Source organism: Zonotrichia albicollis, chromosome 1, assembly GCF_047830755.1.
Source record: "Zonotrichia albicollis isolate bZonAlb1 chromosome 1, bZonAlb1.hap1, whole genome shotgun sequence".
NCBI classification, from domain to species: Eukaryota; Metazoa; Chordata; class Aves; order Passeriformes; family Passerellidae; genus Zonotrichia; species Zonotrichia albicollis.
In genome coordinates, this window is record NC_133819.1 from 25902916 (window position 1) to 25922079 (window position 19164).

At 35.2% G+C, this 19164-nt stretch overlaps 1 protein-coding gene across 1 annotated transcript in view; it reads right to left on the reverse strand.

Moving 5' to 3' along the window:
* The window catches only part of COL28A1 (collagen type XXVIII alpha 1 chain), a 59531-nt gene extending 40742 nt beyond the window's left edge, over window positions 1-18789 (reverse strand). The window contains exons 1-12 of the mRNA XM_005480804.4: window positions 18679-18789; window positions 17839-17994; window positions 16800-17359; window positions 16123-16143; window positions 15427-15483; window positions 14143-14196; window positions 13595-13636; window positions 12916-12942; window positions 11765-11809; window positions 9805-9849; window positions 9458-9511; window positions 1219-1287 (exon numbers count right to left, since the gene is read on the reverse strand). Coding sequence (XP_005480861.2) covers window positions 1219-1287; window positions 9458-9511; window positions 9805-9849; window positions 11765-11809; window positions 12916-12942; window positions 13595-13636; window positions 14143-14196; window positions 15427-15483; window positions 16123-16143; window positions 16800-17359; window positions 17839-17971 — 1107 coding nt within the window. The 5' untranslated portion in view covers window positions 17972-17994; window positions 18679-18789. The remainder of the gene's footprint in view (window positions 1-1218; window positions 1288-9457; window positions 9512-9804; window positions 9850-11764; window positions 11810-12915; window positions 12943-13594; window positions 13637-14142; window positions 14197-15426; window positions 15484-16122; window positions 16144-16799; window positions 17360-17838; window positions 17995-18678) is intronic.
* Between the last annotated feature and the right edge of the window lie 375 nt (window positions 18790-19164).

Sequence of the window (19164 nt, forward strand, 5' to 3'; positions counted from 1 at the left end):
ACTTGAAACCCAAGATTGCATTCCAGCACTGAAGACTAAGGGGTAACTGCTTAAAATTGCAAAGTCTAAGAGATTAAATGGATGAGGGAGTTAACTCAGACTAAATTTGGCTGCAGCACCAAAGCAGGAATGATCAGGTGTGAGGGATGCTCACTGTAGCCTCTATCTAGATACTTGAATTGAAGCCTGCTTCAGTGGAATATGGGATTGCATGGGAACTCCAGGAGATGTACAGTTTCTGCATCTTCTACTTACAAGGCATCACAATCTTCACAATTTCCCCAGTTTACTGAGGACTGGGTGCTTCAAGGATAAGGGCACAGAGATTTTTATCTTTCTACAAAGCGTAAAGAGACAGGGGGTGATATTTCTTCTCCATAAACTATTTTCCCTTCTGGAAGGACCAAGTGTTACTCCTTTTACATGGCAAAATACTGGTTTCTGAGCTCATAAACCCTCTCTGTGTTCTGGGGTCTGCCCTACAGCACAAGAAATATGCAGGAATTCAATGAATGTACAAATTAGAGCAGAACAGCAAAAAAGTATAAATCTGTTAGATGGTGTCTTTTGGATCCAAACCATAGGAAAAAGATGGCAGAAAGCTACACCAGAGACTCAGCACTAGAACTAGAGTGAGGTCCAGTTCTGCCCAATTTACATATGTCTGACTCTGAGATGCAGGTCTCTGACAAAACTTGTAAATAAGGAATCATGTTTCCTATGCAGATGCTTTTGCAGTTTTCCATGAGAAGATCTGACTGGCCAGCATAGGCAGACATGACTTTTCCTTCTAATCTCTTGCAGTAAAATCAGATGGAGGAATGAAATGCTGCGTGAGAGAATCTTGTAAGAACATTTGCTTCCTAGTGAATGACAAGGCAAATCTCTCACTTGGCCATATATCACAGTGACTGAGATGCATTTCTATACCTGGAAATGTAATTTACTTATTAGTGCAAGCATCTGCTAGTGCTTGAAAATTATCTCACACAGGTAACCCTCATTTAAATGGCATTGTTTCTGACTTCTATCAATAGGATCATCATGAAATTCAAGAGTTGCTGGAAAAGCAGGTCTTTTATCTCTATCCTACGTGAATACAAAAACCTGTCAATCAGTGATAAGATTTTGACTTTGATAAAACTGTAGGTGAGAAATTTAATTCAAAACAATGACTATCCAGAGCTATCATTTTAGAAACACATTTCTGAGAGTTACCTTGGGTCCTGGCTCTCCAATGCCAGCGGGTCCTGCAGGACCATAGGGACCTGGAGGGCCTTGTTCTCCCTTAAGAGAAAAAATGGAAAGAAACTATTAGTATGAAGAGAAGTTTAGGCAAATTCTGACAGAGTGTCATTCCAAAGCCTCATTTAGGGCTAGAGAAATACATTTTTCAAGTAAAAAACAAATATACAAAACAATCTAAACCTGTCTTAAATATGTTTAGATTAGAAGCAATGCCAATATCCTGTCTATACAAGATATAATAATTTTATAAAGTCACTCTTTTATATGTGTCATGAAAAATTAAAATTAAAAAAAAACCCTTTTTTTTTGTTCTATTTTTCGTTCCATCTTTCATCCAATATTTCAGTGCTCCCACAGACTTTTCTTGATAGAAAGATGGTATTTGGAAATGAAGCAGTGCTTCAGCTTCCATTGCACTCAAGGTTCTTACTGTTACAACAAATGCACACATAGCATGACTTTTGTTCCTATTGCCATCTTTGACTGCAGCTTTTTCTTCTCATTCTCTCCAGTATACTGTGTTCCTAACAAAGCCAACACAGCCACATAGTTACTGATTTTCTTTTTACCAAAATGTGTTTGTTTTGTGGAAAGGTGTTAATTTTTTGGGATTGAAACTTTTATTTACTTATAAATGTTATATGCTGAGTTCTGCAACCTTTCAATGAGAATTTTGCACTTGAGAAGTTAAAAAAAGTGCAAAAAATTACATTTCCTCACAAAATCAATCAGTTTTTAATCAGCCAAAGAATGAAGCTAAGATGCATATAAGTAAAGATACAGCAGAGGTAAATAGACTATTCTTGAAGCTTAATTTCTGATAACTATGCACTTGTAGTGCTACAGCTGCAGCTTTAGATCTAGAATAACATGGAACTTGATGCCCAGACTTAAATTAATTCCACTACAGAACAGTATAATAATTTGGAAATTTAGGACATTCAAAATGCAAGATTTGCTGGCACATGTTCATAATCTAATAAATCAATACAGCACCAGGGGAAGTTATGTTTTAAAAGGCACAAACAAAACTGCTGTCACTCAGTGGAATAGCATATCTCCACATAGAACACTGATAGGGTATTAACAACAATTGATATCATGTTAATATGGATTCTGTGCATGCAGCTATTGTAAAAATACAGAACATAGCTAAAAGGTTGACTGTCTTCCTAGACAGAACTTATTGTTTTCATTAAACCTTTGGACCAGAGTCACAATTCAGTTCATTTGTATACATAATATATTATCATAAATAATGCAATTTTTACTGATATAAAGCCAATTGAAAATTTACCAGTTTTCCTCATACCTATGTTTTTCCTGATGTGTTCATTTGAAAGTGATCAAACAAAAACAACAAAAATTCCTCAAACAACCCATCTTCTATGCTTCCTACAGCCTGGTGCCTATGAAGTTTTGCCTTTCAGCCCATAGGCTTCCTTGCCTCAGCACCAACTCTGGCCTCAGTACCTTTCCACTTGACAAGCCACATTAACAGGTTTAGCTCTGTGCAGCTTCACGGCCTGGAGACAGTTTAGGATGGACAGGGATGGATGCAAGAGATGCCAGAGACAGAAAGGAACAGGCACAGGCTGCTGCAAGGCAAGGCAGTATGCTAAGCATTAGCTGCTCCAATCCACAATCCTTGCTTCTTCAATGGAGAAGGCAGGCTGAAATTTCTGTCATGCCAGGATGTATGAATCCAGAATGAATCCAAAAAATATGTGAAGTTGAAAATATATTTTAAAAAATATCCATCAGGTAAAACAAAAAGTATTTCAGCTGTACACAGCACCACTATGCCCTGGGCATGACAAATGCCACTCAGCACATTGCCACCAGCTGATAAAACAAAACCTCTGAAATGGTTTAGGAACTTGTTGCATGCTGAAAAATGATAAATACAGGCTCATCCCTCAGCTGAAACAATAAGCCAACCCCCTTGATTGTACTTAGAAAGTGCTCTCCAATCTTTTTTTCCTGTCACCCAAAAGGACATTGCATTTCCTGTCTATGTTGACAGTCCCTGACAGAATTTCCCAGGGACATTAACTCTGAGGGATGCTTCCTATCACAAATAATTCACTTCTTTGCAAGTTTACCCACATGACAGAGCCATGCCTTGAATGCAGATGGGAGTCCTGCTGAAGTTAATATTTTTCCAAAAGCTCTATTTTTTAACTATGATAAAAACATGACACAGTTTTCCTTCCAGTAACTGGTGTCATGTGCCTCGCAAGAGCTGTTGCTGCAGGCATGGTACTGTTACGTGATGGGGTAGGGAGAGTAAGAAGCTTTGTGTTAAAAGTCATGTAGGGTAATATGAAAATATGGTTCTGTGACACACTTTTTTATGGATAGAAGAGGATGCCTGAATATTACTGGAGAAAGAAACTCAACCTTCTAGCAGACAATATGCAAAACTTGGAAACTTAAATGATTCAGTCTTTTTTAAAGATAGAATGTTTCAAACTTCAAATGGCTATTAAAAATATCTGAGTTTTATCTTCTATGGTCTTGGTGCAACAGGTAATGTGGAATTTATGAAAACCATGAAGTTCTGGCAATAATATCACATTATGTATACATGTAAACAGAAAAGTCTGCTCTTCCAAAAAGCTTTTTGGTAATAATTGTCTTTGTTCAATGCTTTGCTCACATTCTTTCTTCTCCCCTTATTGGGATTTTCCTTCATGTGGCATGTAGTATCATCTTGAGCAATGGGAAGGAAAACTACACTTGATGTGAGCTTAATATTTCTACATATTGAAATTGTACCATTTAAGCCTGGAACATACCTAACAGTCTAACCCAAAAAACTCACCATCCACTCCCCCTCACTGTTCATTATGTTAGGATGAGTTCCAGTTAGTGCCAGCATAAATAATTTATTTCCTTTTTAGAAAGCCCACACATACTGTTAGGAGCACAAACACTCTGTATTTCAGTCTACAATGTGATAATGATTAAGCAACAGTAAAAAAAATATTTCAAATTTAATGATTTTATCTTTAAAGTGAACATTGGCAACAACAATGCAAATAGATTTTGATATTTTAACAAATATTCTTGATATTTTGTATTTCTTAGTTGAGACATCTAGGAACTAAACTTGTTCAAAGGAAAATTGGACTTTTTCCCAGTCTTCTGGGAAAGTTGCAACTTGCCACATAAGTGAGGAAAGAATTCATGTGAGAAGAAGCAGATCCCATAGCAGCTTGTTCTGGGAAATGTATTCAGGAAAATATGCAACGATGGATTTTTTACAGAATTGTCCCAGGATAATTTTATGGGAAAAACTGCTTTGAATATCCACATTCAAACTTAACCTTTTCCTTAGAAGTTTGAATATATGTCTGTTCATAAAACTTTAGCCTTTAATTGAAAATCTTACTATGCAAATCAAATTTTCCAGAAAGGTTCCTTACTACAGCAGTGGATTTTAAGAACATCATTCTCAGCCTTTCCATGAACATATTGTGATCTCTAGAAACATGCATTTTATATCTAGGAGCTGGTTCAAGAGTTTAAATAAACCCCATGTCAATTCTTTAACAATAAGTACTCCCTGCTCATCACTTTTTTATAAGTGGAACACAGGTCATAAATGGATTTCATGACTCAGTTTTATAATCTGTAACCATATAATTCAGTTTGTAATTTATTCACTGAAATTTGTGAATAGTCACTATTATTGTCCTCACAAAAAAAAAAAAAAATCTTCAAAAATTACCTTGAATTTACTCTTATGGAACCTTACTGGTGCTATAGCATAGAATACATTGTTGTTGGCTTGGGTTTTTTGAAATAAATATTAGTTAAGCATCTGAAAATAAATTTAAAAAAGACAAAAAAATGTCAACTAGTCTGAGTAAATCAATAGATATATGCATGTCTAAAAGAATTTTTTTATCCAACACTGAGAATACTAGGGGAACCCCAATTTAGCTTTGTAAAAATGTTACATTGATTACTAGAACTCTGTTTTCCATAAAAATCATGATGTTTCTGTTTCTTTCCTGGAGAGGAAATCAAGCTGACTTAAGTCTTTTTGACTTAGAATGTTGGATTTTTCCAGGGTTGTATTGCTATTGAAGGGCAAAGCTGTATTTTAATGAGAACACAACAATATGTTGGCAAATCCAGCAAAAGGCATGAAGTAACCAGTTCAGATGCTTTTGAATTGTATTAACCAACTGAGTTAAGAGATATGTAGAACCTAAGTAGGAAAATGACAGAAATCAGACTACTGGGAAAGTCAGACAACAGACGGATTCTCACTGGATAATCTTTATGGTCATTACTGCTTATGATGGACCATATTACATTAACAGAGCAGAACCAACAGTAGCATGGCTTTTCTCTTTGCCAGCTTTCTGTTTCTTCTATTTTTAGTATTTTACTAAGTGAGATAGTGTCTTCTGTGTTTTGGAAATTGTTGAATCATCCAGCAAAATCATATCATGGGCCACCCTTGAATTCTTAGTGAGACAAGGAACACAAAATCTGAGTTTCTTGCTCATATAAACTGCAGTATGACAAGAGTTGAGTGCCTTTACCTTAGATCCAGGGTTATAAATTGGTGTTCTGCAAATTAAATGAATTATCTCTGTGCGAATTTTTTCCTGTTGGTTTTCTTTGTAATTCTCTTTAAGTTTTACAGCTGAATGAGGTACACTTTGATCCAAGTTTTTATTTTATATTACAGTATATATGATATGTGATGGCTGACAAAGTTGAAGAGTGCCTTAAAGTGAAGCAAATGTCTAAGAAAATAAAAAGCACAGATGTGAATAGTATTTCTTTTGGTATTTCAAGTTAGTGAAACAGACAAAGCAACATAGAATTTGGCTTTAAAAATAATTTTCTTTGATAAATTTAACATCTTTGTATGAAACTTGTCAATGGGCAATAAAATCATTAAACCAGGAAACAAGCAGAAGGATCTTTGTTCATTGCTCAGGATTTGCTCTAGAAACAGGACCAAGTTGTCTAGTTCAGAACACAGGAGATCCACAGTGAAAATTGCCAGTTCCCAATTCCTAACAACGGTTTGAGTGAAGTGCCCTGTAACCCTCTAATGTTTTTCTCTTAAAGTCATTAAATACTGTGTTGTAAGTTTATTGTTAACATGTGAACTGTGAGCAGTTTAGAATTGGTTAAATGGAAATGTATTTAGTCAGGTAAATTAATAGCAATAATAATAATAATCATCATCATCATCATCATGCTTCCATGGTTTTTAAATTAAAAATGGAGCTCAAATGTCTCATTTTAAATGCCTCGGCCTCTTTATGGAGAATGTTTATATATGGTAATAAGATTATTTAGGTGGTTTTGAGATGTTAGAACTTTGCAGAATTGCAAATAAAAAAAAAATTATAAAAATTTGCATAACAGCAAAACCAGGTACTGGTTAATGCCACACTGAGCTGCCTTCTGGGCAGGATACAGGTTGTTCAACATATTCACACATGGTTTGCAAAGAAGGTGGAAGTAAAGTGATGAAATTTGCTTGTATATTAAAGAAGTTATTAAAGGTAAGGATTGGTTACAAAGTGCATTAAAAAGACTAAGAGGTTAAGGACGTGATTCAGCTCCATATGATAGCTCCTAAACTTTCATGTCTACATGGGAACAGGTTGGCTGAGCTCCTGTCAGTGGAAAACTGTTCAGTGCAGGCAGTGCGACTTAGAGAGCTTCAACTCACTACTGTCAACAAAATAAAGTAGTATCATTAGAAGGAAAGTATTGTGCAATCAGTGAAACTTCACATTGAGAGATTAGCCAGCAGCTTGAGAATAAGAAAATGCATATGAATAACAGGAGCAAAGAATGAGGAGTTCCTTTAAGTAATTTCTTGAATAATGTTTCTGGACACCATGCTACCTTGCTTCAGACGAGTCAAATTGAATTAGCTGAAGGTGCAATGCCGCCAAGCCTCTCCTGGTGGTGGCTTCCAGAGCCAGTGGCACCCAGACAGCACCCAGATGACACTGTCCCCACCTGTGTCTGCCACCTGGCACTGCAAAGTGAGAGGATTCATCTGTACCATAATCTACACTACAGAGGTGTGGGATGCACTGAGCCAGCCAGCTATGAGAGTGGACTGTACTCTCCATAACTGAGACCTAAACTATCTGTAGGCTGAGCTTGATCTGGAGTTTGTATTTGGAGGAACTGAATCTATTCTTTCAAACCTCAACATGGCCCAGTAACAAAGAATAAAAGTTCAGCAGCAATGTTCTGTGTTATGTCACACCAGTACCAATGCCGCCAAGAGGAAGATTCAAAAGCAGAAAGTATTAGAATGCAAAGGCCAAGGAACTGTACTAAGAATAGACTCATTTACTTTATCCAAGGCTTATATAAATACCTGCCACTTTTCAGAGATATGGTATTATGTGTCATGAAAACTAATTTTAAAACAGCACTTTAATAATCCTTCTGTGAGGACAAAAAATATTGGAAAGACTGCTACGCGTCTGAACCAAAAAAAGGCCTTGACCTTTACTAGCTGAATGGCTGTTTATTAATCTGAAAACAACCAGTGATTATCTGTACTGATCATTAAAACATGTTTCACTCATCTCAAATAAGCTCCAAAATGCCAAAGGTTAGCTTTGGCATTAGGTATGGACAAGAGAAAACCCCTAAACATACATATGATTCTTCCATACTCTTTAAGTATAATTATCTAAGTGTATTAGCTAAACTTGTCTGGCAGTAGGTTTATTATTATAGGTGTTTGAGCATAGAAAATTCTTGACTACAGACTTTAAACATCAGGCTGGGGAGTTGAAAGCTGATAAGAGAGGAAAGTTCCTCATTCTTACTGAAAATCTGCAGCTAAAGCCTAACAGACCATAAATATTGTATCCATGTAGAGGGATTCCAGAGAAAGATGTATGTATTATGCAGCCATGAAAACATATGAAGAGACTGACAGGAAGACAGACAAGATTCAACAAATATGGTTTTGTATATAATAGAAGTATCTGGTTCTACTGTCTTGGACTCATCAGTGTGAAATGACAGATAAAAAAAATTACTGTCATTTGCTGTGCTGAAGTTAGAGAGAGACATGATTTTTCCACCATATGGATGAATAGTTTCTTTCAAACTTCATCCCATTTCTTTTTCCACTTCTGAAGTACTCTGCAGTGGCTTTCCCAATCAAACATTTTTTTGAGAAGATGAAGAAATGAGAAGTATGAAAAAGCATTTGTCAGGAGGAGGAAAATCATGATAGATGATAATATTCCAAACTTTTCATAATAAATGTTTCCCAAAAAAAATTTATTTCTGTGAATTTTATAATTAAATTGTTGCCTATGAAACAAAACATGAATGTTTATATAGTGCATTTTTTACAAAGCAGCTTTGTATTAATTAATTTGTCTTGTATAACTTAGATTGTTAGCCACGCGATCAATGATCCTGTTGTAGAAAGTCTTTGTATCAAACTGATAAATGGAAGACTTTTCTGTACCAAACTTTGATGTTAATAACTCTCCCATAGGCAAGACAACCATATTCACATACAGCAATTTCCAAAAGTTTTGCAAACCAGAAAACTTCCTAAATTAATCACACACTTTATCCAACTGATTTTGCTTGACAAGGTGTAGTCATTAACTCTAAATTATCCATTTTAAATACCACTGAGGCATTAATTGTCAAAAAATCTCCTACCTTGACCAGTTTCAAGGTTGTCCTGAGTTTATACATCACACGAGCAATTAAAAATTATTATAAATAATCAGTCTGAAGGTCTTAACCTTCATGTAGAAATACTTAAAATCTTTAAATACAGGCATTGTAGGCAAAAATATTCTAGAAAGAATCACCAAGTGATGGCAAAAGTCAAGAAATATTCAGGTGACTGAAATTCTGACATAAGTGCTGTGGCTCCAGGGAGGTCCTTGGTTGCATCCTATTGTGGATGTTCTTGGAGAAATGTTCTTAAAAAACGTTCTTGGAGACCCAGATAAGAATGCAGATGCATGTGCCAACAATACCAAACCTTCATCACATGAAGGTGCACCACCCATGAGGGGACATTATTGCTGTGCAAATAACACCACTAGTAAAAAAGCTACTGAAAAAAAAAGGACAATGGACTATAAAAGTTCTACAGAATTTCTGCATCCTCTCTCCCTATATAAATAACATATTCAACAACACATTCACAACTACATCTTACCTTGTTTCCTTGGATGCCTTTTGGGCCTTGCTGACCTGGATCTCCCCTGATACCCTACAGAAGAGTCAAAGCAAAGAATGAGGTGCCTTTGAAGACACATATAAATGTTAGGGTTTTATTTCCCCCAAATGGAGTACATTATATTATAATATAGCACAATTCTAAGATCTAAAGGACAAGAGTTTTCTGCATCATGTAGTGCCCAATACATCGAATATTGTTAATATTTAAAAACCAGTGCCAGCAGAAAAACATGGCTGTTTTTCACAGAATTAACAGGTTTTAAGCAGAAGAACCTTACAGAATATAATCTTTCCTTTTTATTTGGTAGCTTTTAGTTCCCTTACCTGAGGTCCCCGAGGTCCTGTAGGGCCCACAGAGCCCTGCAAACCCTGAGGAAAAAATAGATTCAATTATCAGATTAAAAGGAAATTTCAATCAGCTTTCAAATGTCAAGCACCTGACATGTACATGTAATGGCTCAAATCTCTGTTCAAGCACTTTCTAGAGATTTATCCTCTCACCAGAGTACTGCTGCTCTCATACTGTGTTCAGTAATTGTCTGCTACATTCCACCCTCAATATTTGGTTAAAACGCTTTTCATATACAACAAGTATAGTGAATGTCTAGTTAACATCTTAGTTATTTGATTCAGAAGGTTTTTTTGATACAGTTCTTAAATTTAATTCCTACAAGCATATTAGATACAAAATGCCTAATAAAAATGCTGTAATGTCTATACCAGAATAACTTCAGGTAACTTTGTCTCACTAACTCAAACTGCTGATGAATCAGATTAATCACTTTCCTGGCAGAATCACACTAAAAGTTCACAAAATCCATTAAAAATGCATCCAAAAAGTTCTGATATACAGCACTAAAACTACTGGATTCAGTCTGATTAGCGAGATTGGAAAGTGGTAGTGGATAAATGCAACACTTTCAAATTGGACCCCAATCATGCTTCAGTATCCATCACCCCAGTTAAAGATCAACCTCAAAATGCTGAATTCGCTTCCCATACAACTGGCTATATGTGTTCTGCGTCTGATTTTGTCTAGCCCAGAATGCTTTCTTTAAAACAAAGCCATAACTTTGTTGTGTCTTCAGGATTTATGAATATGAAGGTGGGAATTCTGGAACTCACTGATCCCCATCAGAGGACAAAGTTTTTTTCATCACTGTCCTCAACAGAAATGAAGCAAGCAGATTTTTGGCAGCCCTGGCACATTTTCTATATCTAGATTTCTTGGCTGCTTTGATTATGTTCTTTGCCAGCTTCTGAACATTTTCCTTTTACCTTAGTAGATGTTTCATATAATGTCATGCTATTTCTCACATGCCTGAATAAAAAAGGTATGATGTTCCTTTATTCCTCTGAGAGATGCAGCTCTCTCCTTTTCCATTGATATGTCAGACTTTTCTGATTCACTGAAGTCTGAAATTTGCTGCCATTTTGAACCACAGTATCCCACAAGATATTCTCAGTCTTTAGATTTTCATTATTGTATAATGCCTTTTTTTCTTTGCAATACATACTTCTGGAATGAATATTTATTAATTCCTATTTGAAATTAATCATAAAATAGCAGCTTTCAGGAAATAAAAAACTTTTCAAGGTGGTCTTTGATAAAGGTAAACATAATATGGGTGTTAAAACTGAAGAAATGTGCTTTAATAGAAGGAAAAATGCAATCTAATTGGCAGTTCTTAGCTATTTGAACTATAAATCAGTGATTTGCATGACTCATACAAATCTGCTTGTATGAACTCAAGATACATGATTATCTCATTTAGCAGTCTGTTATCCTTCCATCTTTCAGAATGTAAATAAACCAGGTAAAAATCTGAATTCACTTGCAACACTACTGCACTCCAGGTTAAAAAGAAAGGAGAACAGGATAGAAGTGTGAATTCATTTCAATCAGCACAGAAGGGCTTGTAGACCTGAAAGTTGTTCATGTTGGATAAGAACCTGCTTTTATTGCAATATACACTCAAATTGAAATTAAACTTTTAAGGAAATAAACTTGATGCTCTCTGCAAGATGCTCAGTCCTGTGTAAGCAAGGCTTGGCAGTGGTCAGGGCAGCTTCTGTTTTAGGTAAGGATCTTTATTTCTTAGGCAAAATGGAAAAAAATAATGTGGTGAACAGTTGGTTCAGTTTTTACAAATTGTTCTTCTACTATGAATGTATCTCTACCACCAGGGAATTATAAGGTATTCCAAATTTACAATACTCTTTTCAAGCTGTGTTTATGAATATGTTATGAACATGAAACAGTTCAAATAAAAATTATACTTACTATTTCTCCTTTTGGTCCTGGAGCTCCACATTCTCCTCTTTCACCCTTTATAAGAAATCAAAGGGTTCACAGCTAAACAAGATGATTTGATTATGCTACATGCATTAAAGACTCTGCAAGCAGTAGCACAAGAGGTTTAGTTGACTCTGAGGACTTAAAAGTTACATCATTATATATGGTCTGTAGGAGAAAAGATCTGCTCTACTCAGGATAGGTTGATCCTGAAAATGCCTGCAAAACATCCAACTTATATCAGAGGATAATACATTTAATATCTAATAAGTTTTGCTGCAGTTTTTCACCTCACTGCACTGTCTCCAGAGATCCTTTCCATGCTCTGATTTCATTACTGTGATGTCTGAGATTTTCCTAACAATTGTGATATTGCACATATGGAATGAAGAAAGAATTAAGTGTTTCACTGATGATTTAACAAATCTACAGACACATGAAAAGCAGATCTATGAGTCTACTGTTCCCATTTTCATGAAATCTTATCACAAAATTGACTGAAGCATTTTACTAATAAATACAAAGATTCATAGAGGTGCTGCTTTTATTAACAATGTGGAGATATAAGTGTCAAATGAAGAAAAGTCAAAATGGAATTATCTTTGTTTCATTTTTGACCATGATGGTCCACTTTGAAATTCATGTCTAGAATCCTCCAAGTCACTGAAATGCATTGTTTTTTTATCTTCTTGGAGAGACTGTACTGAAAATTTTCTTGATAGAGCATTAGCCCTTGCAAATTATAAATAGGTTAAAAGCAAACTTCCTTGTGGTAAGTTTTTCAAAAGCTGATGGCTGTCACATTATGTTTGCAGTAAGCATTTTCTCTTTCTTCCCACTTAACCTCTTATTCAACCCACAACTCCTTTTTCCTTCCAAAAACTCTTTTTCTGGTCGCTGATACTTTTCTTTTTTTATCTTTAGATTACAGTATCTGATTTTGTGTGGCTTTTTTTTTTTTTTTTAATTTCCAGCATTTCAGTCTGTAAGAATTTACATAAAATTTGAATTTACTTCTGGGGATTGTATCAGGAGCTTTCATGACAAAAAGACAAGACAAGCTCTTTTTTTTTCATTCTTTCACATACACTGTCAGCAAGTGACAATTTATTTTCAGACTACTTCTATAAAAAACTTACCTTGTCTCCCTTGTAGCCAGGAGATCCCTATTCAAAAATTGCAAAAAAGGAAAAAAATCATAAAAGAGAAAGCAAAGGCCTAACATTCTGCTAATTTATGTAGAAAAAGCCCCAATCCCCCCCATAGTAAAGAACTATGTTTCAGAAGTTTAACTATTCACTACAATAAAATATCTCTCTGAAATTGTTTAACATATAATTCTCTGCAAATCTAGAAGTGTATTTTTTTCTCAGATATTAGCTGTAAATATGCCACTCAGTTTGCCACCTCCGAGCAAATACATGCTGCCATTTAAAAGGGACTTTAAACTGAGTTATTCTTACACAGGGAGTAGTGTTAATCTTTCTTCAGTGAATCAACAAGAAGACAGAGAATTATCAGGTGTTAGAACCCACCAAAGAACCATGCAGTGTTTTTATCAGGTCTCTCTTTGGAATAAATCTAATGCAAGTCAATTCAAAATCACAGAGCTTCAGAAGTTCCTTCTCCCAGCAGCATCTCATCTCTATATTTAAGCACATGGTTAGACAGTTTCTTTCAGTATACATGGTTTCTGTAAACCAGGCCTAAGTGTAGGTGTTTTCAATAATTGATAAAGCAGACACAATGAAAATAACATTTTTAGTTTAGAAAATGTGAAAAGACAAAATATGAGTTAGCACTGTAGCAGTCACATACCTCTTCTCCTTTCTCTCCCTGATCTCCTTTTTGAGCATCACCCTATTGGAAACAAGGAATACAACTGAAATATGTATTTCACTAAAACTAAGACCACTGTTAAACAAGCAAGACTGTTGTTTCCTATTTAGTAATGTTCACATTTCTTCCTTGCACAATCAAAGATACACATTTCTGGATCATTAACATAGAAAACTGAACTATTGTAATCTATTGAACTATTAGATTACTGAAATCTTAGTTATTAGAGTGAGCCACTCTGATCAAGGGATCTGTGTACTGTTAGAAAGCTCTCAGGAACGTGAAGAGCCTTCAGCTATGTTCAGAGACATCTGCTGTCAGAGAAAAACTAGAATGATAGGCAGTGATATCTTGATAGCAGTTTAGTTTTAAATTTTTATCTCATACTTCCAAAGCAGTAACTATAAACTAGCAAACCTCAACATTTAGAACTTCTTTTAACTTTTTACTTTTTCTTTGCTATATTGACATCTGTGGTTTGAATAACTGGATAGAAATTTGCTTTATTTCTTTTAAATTCACATTACCTTGTTTCCTTTTGGTCCTGGGTCACCTTTATCCCCTTTGCTGCCATCATTGCCCTGAAACACAGCAGGAAAATATTATTATCATTATGAAGATAAAATTCTCCAGCTTGTCTAAGACTATATTTTGGTCCAAAATCATCCTGTAATAAGCTTTGGTAGAAACCCCCATTGATTCAAGTATGGTACATGTGACACAATATTCACTTAGCTAAACCCATTCTGGTATTATAAGGTATTTACAAATATTTTTTTAAACAATATTCAGTGAGAAATAAAATTTCTACAGAGCATCTGAAAAATCTAATCAGGAAGGCATTACAGAAAACAAACACAGTTCTTCCTTCCCATTTCTCAATTAACCACCACTATCTCATCTTTTCTGCTTAGAAAAAAACTGTACAGAACAGTTTAGGGTCAATATTCAGCAGCCCTAAGGAAAAAATTACTGCACCATTTTTTGTTTCTCTTTGGAGGATCATGATGGTTGGGACTAGAATGTTTGGTGAATACACATCTGTATAACAGGCTACACCTAAAAATTTGGGATACAATAACTTAAAAATTCTTGGGTCTAAAATTTTAAATTGCAAACAGAGGTTCTGGTGCACATTATCCAGATGCACATTATCCACAAGGACTGAATGATAGGCCCTGGTGTCATAACCTGCTAATGGTATGGCTGACCCATTGGAGAATAGGGAGAAAGGAAAAAAACTTCTGAATGTACCTTGCCTGTCTCTGGGGAACTATTAAAGACAGAAAAATGGTCAGAGAGGTCACCCACTGTCTGAACTCACACTTACTAGAGCCAAGAAATATGTGCTGAAGTGTCACAAGAGAAAAGAGAGTGTTGGAGGCAGAGTTTTAGACCTTTCCTCATACATCCATTCCCCTCAGACTTTTGAACCTTTACCCCTTACAAAAACAGAAGTTGGTGGCTGATGAAAACCTTTGTCTAATGAACCTTTTCTTCCCCTTTAATTGCAAGATTCAAGAATAATGTTTTTATTTGGGCTCCAAAAGCACCTATTTATCCACAGTGTTTTATTACCCAATAATAAAAACATATTTTCAAGATAGTATCTGATTATGGATAGATTTTTTTTTTCTGACCTCTTTTAACAGTGGCCTTTCACTACCAACACAACATGCTAAAAATCAATCTTTTTGCAGTGCATGCACAGCTAATGTCTTGTTCACTTAGTAACCAATTAAAGTACAGTGCAGCTTTGATCTTTATTAAAATTCAAATTCTTGAGCCTACTCAAATAAACGCATACTTACTTTTTCACCTTTGTCTCCTTTTTCTCCCTTTTCACACTCACAGGTCTTCTGCACACACTACAAGGTTAATGGAAAGATAAAGGAGAATGTTTTTCAAATATATTATTTCAAAATTTTAAAGCAAAAAATTTTGGTTTTGCCTAGTCACAGATGAAATAATAGTGGAATAATAGGAAATAAATGATATTCTAATTTATTTATTTCTCACATAACCATTAAACTTCCATATAGAGCAATGAACATCCATTACTTGATTTATTTATAACAAAAATAAATCTCTTACTGTAGTGACTGTAGTCACTGTAATAATTACAAATGCTTAAGATAGCATATACATAGTAAACAGTACTGTGAAACCTTACATAAATTTTGAACCATTTTAACATTGCTATTGTTTTCTAACAAGACCACAAATGAATTTGCATATCTTGCATTAGACCTAGTCCACTCTTGTAGGAAGAATTCTTTATGTCTTACTGTTGATACCACTCACTAATGAGCTAACATCATAGATTTCTCAGGAGAAAAGACAGAAGAAATGCAGGAAAGTTAAAAAAAAAAGTAATCATGGTCAGAAAATTTAACCAGAGATGGAAGGTTGATTAATCCTCAAGTATTGTTTTGTTATAGAAGAAGCAGATTTTGGGAAATCTAGTGCCAATAAGAGTAACCAAACACAAAGCTCAAAACACCTACCTGCTTCTGTAGCAAGGCTTCCTGAAAATGAAATAAAAAACCTATTACTTTAATATAGATATGATTTAATTTAACAGAGTACTAATTTTTCCTCTCTAGTTTATAGACTCCCAAGGTGAATGGTAGAGATGATGAATACCTTCATCCTTCATTCTTTCCGCAAAGGGGAGAGAACCCGTCTGTGGAACTACTCACACAGAAAGGAGTTCTTAGTAGGAAGAGAGGGTTATTCCAAGTGACACACAGTGATTAGACAAGACATGAGAATTAATGGGATAGCTAAACAGACAGTATTAAGGCACAGTGCTAACAACAGGGACTGTGAAAAGACTTCCTAATCAGAGACCTTCTTTTAGAAGGCCTTACAAACAAAATATGTAGGGGAAGGACTCAGTGATTATGCATGAGATCAAGCTACCTTCTAAAGTATTTTCATATGCTCAGACAAACATTCTCTGTGCTGGCATATGTGATCAGAACAGCTGAGCTACTATCATCCAAGCACACAACTCCTTGGAGAGTGACTGCCAGAAGGAAGCTCCATCTGCCCTGACCCCTGCTGTAGCAGAGAAGGGACCACAAAACCCTCTGCACTGTCTTCAGGGCTTACCTAATCAAAATTAAATGAAATCTACCAAGGATAGACACATGACAAGATTAACATCAGCATAACTTACCAGTTCCAATGCTACATCAACTACCAGATTCTCATCATCCAGGCACAGGACACGTTCAGAGGACGAATCACCAGATATCATGCGCAATTTTTGTTTCTGGACTGCTTTCTTAGAAAGGCCAATGGTAACAAAATGTATCCCAAGACTTCTAGCTGTTGTGGCTATACCCTGGACATTAGGGCTGTTTGGGTGATCCACACCATCAGTCATCAAAAAAGCCACTTTCACACTTCTCTTACGACTTTGAGTTTTGAAGAGATGAGTGGCATTTGAAACTGCATAATAGGAGTAAGTGCCTTGGCCAATAAAGCCCAGAGAACTGATTTTCTCCTTAAAATTCTGGACATTTTTCCAGGCTGTAAATGGATGATCAATGATGACTGTGCTGCTGAACTGCATACTTGCTAGTTTGACACTATACATGTGGGACTTAACTGGCTTCATCTGGAAAATGCTGTCAGTTATGTTATGAACAAAGTTCTTCTGTGTATCAAACAACTGATTTTTGGCACTTTCTGAACTGTCTATGATAAAGACTATATCAATGAGACACTCATCACCTGTAAGGGAACAAGAAAGTTACATCTATGAATGATGGGAACACCTGCACAACAGATTTCAGATAATTCCCTGCAAAAAATAATTTTCCCAAAGATTCCTCTGTCTTCCCAGTAAAAATTCTAAGGATAAATTCCACTGTAAAACTCCAATAAATTCTAATGAAAATGGTCAAGTTAGGGTCTTGATGGGATTGTTTTAGTATTTTAGTTGATTTTGTACAGAAAATCTACCACATGCAATTTCAAACAAAAAATCAGGTTTCTTATAATTTCTCTTAAGAGACATGCATGTCCATGAAAATCATTGATCAAACTGGAATTCATCTCCAAATAGTCAAAAAGTATTTTCCAGCCCTCATAATCAAAATAAATCACATTTTACATATTCACATGGAAGTTATCAATTACTAAATAATTATGCTAAAATGCAGGGATACATGCAATACAGTCAATCAGAAATTTTAAGAAAATTATTTTACCTTCATCTTTTGGCATAGGAGAGTAAATATTCTTTCCTCTTTTTCTGTTTTGCCCATGCACTCTCTGGTTTGTTATCACAGCCAGAAGTATAAAGTAAAAGAGAAAACATTTTTTCCTCATAGTGACTTTCATCCCAAATACACAATTTTTCCTTCCTGTTAAAAGTAAAAAGCCACCTGTGAATACCTCATTAATAGAAGTAAATAAATAAATAAATACAGATACTTTAAGTACATATTTGTGGGAACCATATTTCTAGAGAAAATATATTAAAAACACTTGTAAAAAGTCATTTTGTAGGTAGTTTAAGCACAATAACCAGCAATACTTCAACTGTAGCTCACATGGATAGTAGAACCTGTTTATTACAGATGAAATATGGGTATAGCACTGCCTTTTCTTTCTTAACAAAAAACCTGAAGCATGAGTATGAACAACTTATTCTTCTAAGAAACAGTGGCATAATAATGACATTCAATAAAAGAATATTTTATTAATATTACATGTATGTTACAGAATATGTGCAGTATTTTTCATAAGGATTATATTCTATTATAATGACAATATATTGATAAAATTAAAATTAGAATATTTAAATGAGTGATTCAACATATTTTTAGAGAACACTGAACTAAATTAAATACTGAATTAAAACTGATTTACACAAACTAGCATGTGATTTACAAAAATTAATTTTAAATATCATTAATAATGAAGACAATATGTTAAATGTAAAAATCCTTCCTAAATCTTCTTTTTAAGTCCATCAAGCAGTTACATATAGCAAAACCATAAGTGCAGTCCTCTAAAACTAGAGAGGAAATAACAAAGTCTCTTACCTTTGAAGGCATCCAGAAAGCAAATTGTGGATTACAAAAGTTTTCAGCGTAGAAAATATGTCCTGTAGGTCATACTGGAGAATACCATTTGTTAACCAAAATAAAGCAATCTACAAATAAATACCCCATCCACTTGTAAATTATCTTTTATTGCTGCTGTTTAGTTGGCCAAAGTTCAAATGAAGACAGTTGGGCACTTGGCCAGTGCTGAGCCAGAGACTGAGCCATTTCATTAAAGGGACAATGTCAGTCTGGGAGCACAAGTGTTTTCCCACTTCAAGTAACTGTACTTTTAAATTTAAAAATCCCACTCTTAGACAACCTACATCTTTACCTTTCATTCTGCCAGTCACATCTTCAGCTTGTCTGTGTTAATGTTGCAGCACTGGCTAGATCAGAAATGTGAGAGCAGTACATCACTAGCAGGCTAGAACTGAAGTCTGACCTGATGGTTTGAGAGTCTGCCAGGACTGCAAGACTCAAAGG